The sequence below is a fragment of the Microcaecilia unicolor genome, chromosome 1 (genome assembly GCF_901765095.1).
Source record: "Microcaecilia unicolor chromosome 1, aMicUni1.1, whole genome shotgun sequence".
Taxonomy (NCBI): domain Eukaryota; kingdom Metazoa; phylum Chordata; class Amphibia; order Gymnophiona; family Siphonopidae; genus Microcaecilia; species Microcaecilia unicolor.
This window is the reverse complement of record NC_044031.1, coordinates 40,677,475-40,683,474: the sequence shown is the minus strand read 5'-3', so window position 1 is coordinate 40,683,474 and position 6,000 is coordinate 40,677,475. Positions and strand designations below refer to the sequence as shown.

Sequence of the window (6,000 nt, the reverse complement as noted above, 5' to 3'; positions counted from 1 at the left end):
CACTTGCATTTATGCGAGATGCCATTTATGCACTCCATTAAAGAATAGCACTTAGTTGCTCTGCTGCAAATTAACATGCTCAGTTTACATTTACAGTGGTTCCCAAACTGTGTGCCGTGGCACCCTGGTGAGCCGCAGCAAAATCTCAGGGGCGCCGCAGCGCAGCGCTCCCTACTTTCCCCTCCCACAGGTCTGGCATCTGCCGCTTCCTTCTCCTTCCCCCCACCGTCGCTGCAGTGCTTGCAGCTTAAATGTTCAGGCTGTCCACAATTCACACAGGCACTGTGGGGAATTCCCTCTGCCGTGTCCGGCCCTCGCAACAGGAAGTTGCATCAGAAAGGGCCAGATGCAGCAGACCGGGAAGGCCTCAGAACGCCTGTGTGAATCACAGATGGCCCAAAAAATGTAAGCTGCAAGCACTGCAGCAGCGGCAGGGGAAGAAGGAAGCGGCAGTGATCCTGGACCTGCAGGAAGGAAGGTAGCGCGCGATGCTGGATTTAGGGAAGGCGGAAGTGTGCTGGTGTGAGAGGAGGGGACTGCAGGGAAAGGGAGACCCATGTGGGGGGGGGGGGGGTGCAGAGGCTCATGTGGCTGGGGGGGGGGGGGGGGAGTGCCGCAGAGACCCATGTGGCCAGGAGGGGTGTGCTGCGAACCGAAAAAGTTTGGGAACCCCTGTGCTAGCATTAAATGGCATGTAAATAGAGACAGCCACTTGTAGAATCACCCTCCACTTTTTATTATTATTATTTCCTCACATACCAAGTTTCATCCCACTCTGTTAAACTTTTGTCCCTTAGACAGACACTTTTGACCCCTAAGAACATAATATAAGAACATAAGTGTTGCCATACTGGTACGGACCGAAGGTCCATCTAGCCCAGTATACTGTTTGCAACCATGGCCAATCCAGGTTACAAGTCCCTGGCAAGATCCCAAAACAGTATAATACATTTTATGCTGCTTATCCTAGAAATAAACAGTGGATTTTCCCCAAGTCCATCTTAATAGTGGCTTATGGATTTTTCTTTTAGAAAATTATCCAAACCTTCTTTAATCCCCACTAAGCTAACTTCTTTTACCACATTCTCTGGCAACGAATTCCAGAGTTTCATTACACGTTGACTGAACAAACATTTTCTCCAATTTGTTTTAAATGTACTACTTTGTAGCTTCATTGCGTTCACCCTTCTGCATAATTCGTTCCAACTTACACTAGGTTGGAAAGAAAAAGAAAAATCAAGGGGGGGCCCTTTTATAAAGTGGCAGTAAGGCTACAGTGCGGGTAGCATGCGCAGATTCAGCACTACTGTGGGGTATACCAAGGTATTTCTGAGATTAGCGCGTGCCATTTCCCGAATTAGAAAATAAAAATTATTTTCTAGTGTGGGGGGCAGGGAGTAGGCGTCCTCGGCGGTAATCGGGCAGTGTGGGCACATTGCCACACACTGTCCAATTACCGCGGGAGTAGCGTGTGAAACCTTAGCACCAGGGGCGTAGCCAGACATCAGATTTTGGCTGGGCCTAGGCAAGAAGTGGGTGGGCACCAAGTGTTCTCCCCTTCACCCACCTCCCCCCAAAAATCTGAGCTGGTGGGAAAATGCTTCTTTCCACCTTAGCAGTCTGCAGCAGGCACGCGCTGAAAACTGAGCATGCGTAGGTGCTGGTATCCTGGAAAATAGCATTTTCATTACCATCAGGGGGAAGTCTTCTGCTGGCGAAGCATGGGATTCCCCACCTGCTACCGCTAATACGTGTGCTGCTGTTGGGTGGGCCTGAGCCCTAATTGGGTGGGCCCCAGCCCACCCAGGCCCACCTGTGGTTACGCCACTGCTTAGCACCTACTAAACAGAAAGCAGTATGCGGCCATTTTAGAGCCGTGGTAAAAAGTGGCTGGCTACTTTTTAGCGCGGCTTAGTAAAAGGGCCCCCTGGAGTTCATAGACTTAAAAAGACGGGGGCAGCATGAAAGCCCTATATCAAAAAGTAAAGGCTGCCACAAAAGTAGTCTGAACTTCTTTTCCTGGGAAATTTTAGCACTGCAAGTTAAGTGCAAATGGTTAGAGCGAATTAACACATGCATATGACAGCTTATGAAATAATTACACATTGGAGTGGAGGAATATAAATTATGGAGAATACAAGAGATTTGAGTTTATTTGCACCATAAAATTACCATTGTCAGTAGCATCAAATACGTACAGTTGTCTCACTTTGGAATCATCAGCCCTGAAAATGCATAAAAAACTGAGGTGGGCTTTTTACTAAAGATTAGCTCATGTTATCTGCAGCAGGTCCCATAGGAATAAAATGGATCATGTAGCAGATAACTTGTGAAACCTTTAGTAAAAGACCCCCCCTGAGTGAAGGATATAAGATATAGCCGGGGGGGTCACAGAGTACTAAATGAAGCGATACTTTCCCCCCGTTTATCCAGTGAACACCTATTTTCACTTTTTCACGAGTGTTTATCAGTTAAACCTTAAAATCAGAAGCTTTATTAAATATAAATGAACTCTGACTTCAAGTGAAATTTTCACTAGGTTCAAAAAATATTGGCGAAACGTCTCAGGAGGAGGAATCATTTCTACAACATGAAAATGGATAATTTTCTATACCAAGATATGTTCTCCAAAATTTTAGATTTACTTCACAGACTGAAAGCATAGAGGCAGGTGTGACCAATAAATAAGTTAGTCCATAGGGTGCTACCCGCCTTTCTCATTTTTTTTTACACCACACAGCTACCCCCTTTAAAGTTCTCATCAGACTTTACTGCACCTCTGAAAGTTGGATATCTATTCTAGATCCACATGTAGCTTAACAGACATACTTTAACACGCATCACCATGTACTATAATTTTGCTTCCACATCCAATGCAAATCTACATGATTAAGAAATCAAGAAAGCCAGAACCCCCTCCATCCTGCCATCATATGACAGGAGTTCCTCCAGAAATCTCAAAGTTCCTATCAGTTGGGGCTTTTACTCCCTTCAGGACTCCCCTGCATGCAAGGAAGATATAAAGGCTGACAGTCCCAGTAACGTAAGACCCTCTTCCAGAGCAATACTGCATCAGTGGGTCTTCCTCTCTCTCAGCTTCTACAGGCTGACTTTTCAGGGGGGGGATGTTTTGGATACAACTCACACCTTTTCTAGTAGAAGCTCTAGGGAAGTCACATTCAGATATTATATTTACTTTCCTGTCCCTGGAGGACTTACAATCTACGTCTCCATCCACATCTGATACTTGTCCAGAAGCTTCCATGGCAGGCACAACAACACGTTGAATGAAGCTTTCCAAGAGGGGTGAGGGAAGTTCTCAGGGAGGTCTGCAAACACAGGAGGGGAACTTTGACTACAGATATACCAATGAATGAAGGAGCTGAAGAAGGACTCATAAAGACGTCACCAGAGCCTTGAACAAGTGTTGGAGGTTTAGAAGATTAAGTCTTCAACTTATTATTCCTTTAAGCGTTTTTAAAAAAGGAAATGGAAACAATGAAGGGGGGGGGGGGGGGGAAAGAGAGAAAAAGGGTCCATTTAAAACGCTGCTGCTGTTGACACAATCCTTCATTTTTCAGTCCTCGCAGCAGCTGGGTTTTTTTCTTTTAATCTGGCTGGAAGTGGCCAAGCCAATTTGGACTATTTCTATATATTTCTGCAACGTTGTTTGGATCCATAATTGCATCCCTCTCACCATTCTTGTGAGTCCTCTCATGTAGTTTCAATTTTGATACCCAAATAAAACTTTTATCACACTCAGTACATTTAAAAGGTTTATTTCCAGAGTGAACCATTCTGTGTCGTCTTATTTGTGACAGCGTGCAGAAACGTTTATCACACTCAGAACACTGATATGGTTTCTCACCCGTATGACTTCTTTCATGCGTTTTCAGAGTTGATTTCTGACTGAAGCATTTATCACACTCGCTACATTTAAATGGCTTTTTGCCTGTGTGGATCAGTTCATGAGTTTTCAGAGTGGATTTCTGACTAAAGCACTTTTCACACTGAGTGCATTTAAAAGGCTTTTCTCCTGTGTGAGTTCTTTCATGCAACCTCAGTATTGATGCCAAAGTAAAACTTTTATCACACTCAGTGCATTTAAAGGGCTTTTCACCTGTGTGAGTCATCTCGTGCCTCCTTAGGTGCGATATCCTTCTGAAACTACCCTCACACTCAGTACATTTAAACGGTTTTTCCCCTGTATGGATCATTTCATGCCTTCGTAGATGAGATATCATACTGAAGCTTCTACCACAATCAGTACATTTAAATGGTTTGTCACCTGTATGGTTCCTTTCATGCGTTTTCAATGTTGACTTCTGTCTGAAGCTTTTCTCACACTTAGTACATTTAAAAGGTTTTACCCCTGTGTGGATCCTTTCATGGAGCCTTAGACATGACTTTAGGCTGAATGGTTTGTCACATTCAGCACATTTATAGGGTCTCTCACCTGTATGTCTTCTTCTGTGTATTGTCAGATCTGAGTTCAACCTAAAACTTTTGTCGCACTCAGTACACTTAAATGGTCTCTCACCTGTGTGTATCTTTGTATGTAATCTCAAATATGAAATCATACTGAAGCTTTTATTACACTCACCACATGTAAATGGTTTTTCTCCTGTGTGAATCTTTGTATGCAATCTCAGGTATGATGGCAGGCTGAAGCTTTTCTCACACTCAGTGCATTTAAATGGTTTCTCGACTGCATGGATCCTCACATGAGTTGTCAAATGCGATTTCTGACTGAACATTTTATCACATGTAGCACACTTAAATGGTTTCTCTCCACTGTGGGTCCTTGCATGTGCTACCAAATTTGTTTTCTGACTGAATATTTTATTACATTTAGTACATGTGAATGCTTTTTCTCCATCACAGTTCTGATAACATGTGAAAACAGGGTCTTTACTGGCCTTCTTTTTCTCTAACTTTGTGTGCGTGTATAATTTTTGTTTTACAATGTTGTTTTGGTAGCCAGTTGTCTCTCTACAGTAACCATAAATGAAATCCTGGTTGCCTGGTGGGCTTTTTCTTTCTTTCTGTAGGGTAGGCTCACGCATGCACTCGCCTTTGTCTTGCAATTTATAAAAATCCTCTGGAAAGGTTTGTTTCTCTGTACCAGGAAGTATCTCGTTTGGTTCCACTTTTACAACACTTTCCTCGTACCATTTCATATCTTTGGGTCCTTTACCTGATGGATGAGAAAAAAAACAGTCCAGATATTACTACATTACAAGGAAAACATCCTTACAAGCTAGATGGGGAAAGAAACTTCGTGATGTGCAGTGCAATTCAGGACTAATTAATTGAATTGTTATATTTTATTTATTTATTTATAGTACATTTCTACCCCACATTTTCCCACTCATGCAGGCACAATGTGGCTTACATAGGATTAATAAAAACAACAATACAATACAGTAAAAGTTGTGGTAAGAGACAGTAAGCATGGAAAGGGCATATCATTCGGTAAGGCTATGGGGGGAGTAGGTTAATCCAAATAGGTGAGTTTTCAGCAGCTTCTTGGTGATCCATTTGCATTTTTAAGTATTTCGGCAAAGCATTCCAATTCTTAGCACTGGAGTAATGGAAAGACGAAGAGAAGATCGATTTGTATCTGACGCCTTTACAACTTGGGAAGTGCAGGCTGAGATGATAACGCGAGGTAGCTACTGCATTTCTGGGCAGGAGGTCGATAAGGCGAAGCCTATACTCCGGAGCTTGCCCGTAAATGATTTTATGAGTTAAGAAGCAGATTTTAAAAGAGATTCGTTCCTTCACAGGCAACCAGTGGAGAATGAAACGCAGCGGTTCAGCATGTTCAAAACGAGGTTTTCCCAGGATTAATCTTGCCGCTGTGCTTTGAGCGGTCTGGAACTTTTTCAAGAGATATTCGTGGCAACCTGCGTAGATCCCGCTGCAGTAGTCTAGGTGAGACAGCACTAACCAATGAACAAGGGTACGGAACAGTTCTCTGGTTAGGCAGTATCTTAT

At 43.3% G+C, this 6,000-nt stretch overlaps 1 protein-coding gene across 3 annotated transcripts in view; it reads right to left on the bottom strand.

Annotated features, from left to right (window-relative positions):
- Window positions 1-3,588: 3,588 nt before the first annotated feature.
- Window positions 3,589-6,000, bottom strand: part of LOC115465445 (oocyte zinc finger protein XlCOF6-like) — a 48,755-nt gene continuing 46,343 nt past the window's right edge. For all 3 annotated transcript variants that reach the window (XM_030195931.1, XM_030195913.1, XM_030195920.1), the window contains exon 5: window positions 3,589-5,197. In XM_030195931.1, coding sequence (XP_030051791.1) covers window positions 3,609-5,197 — 1,589 coding nt within the window. In that variant the 3' untranslated portion in view covers window positions 3,589-3,608. The remainder of the gene's footprint in view (window positions 5,198-6,000) is intronic.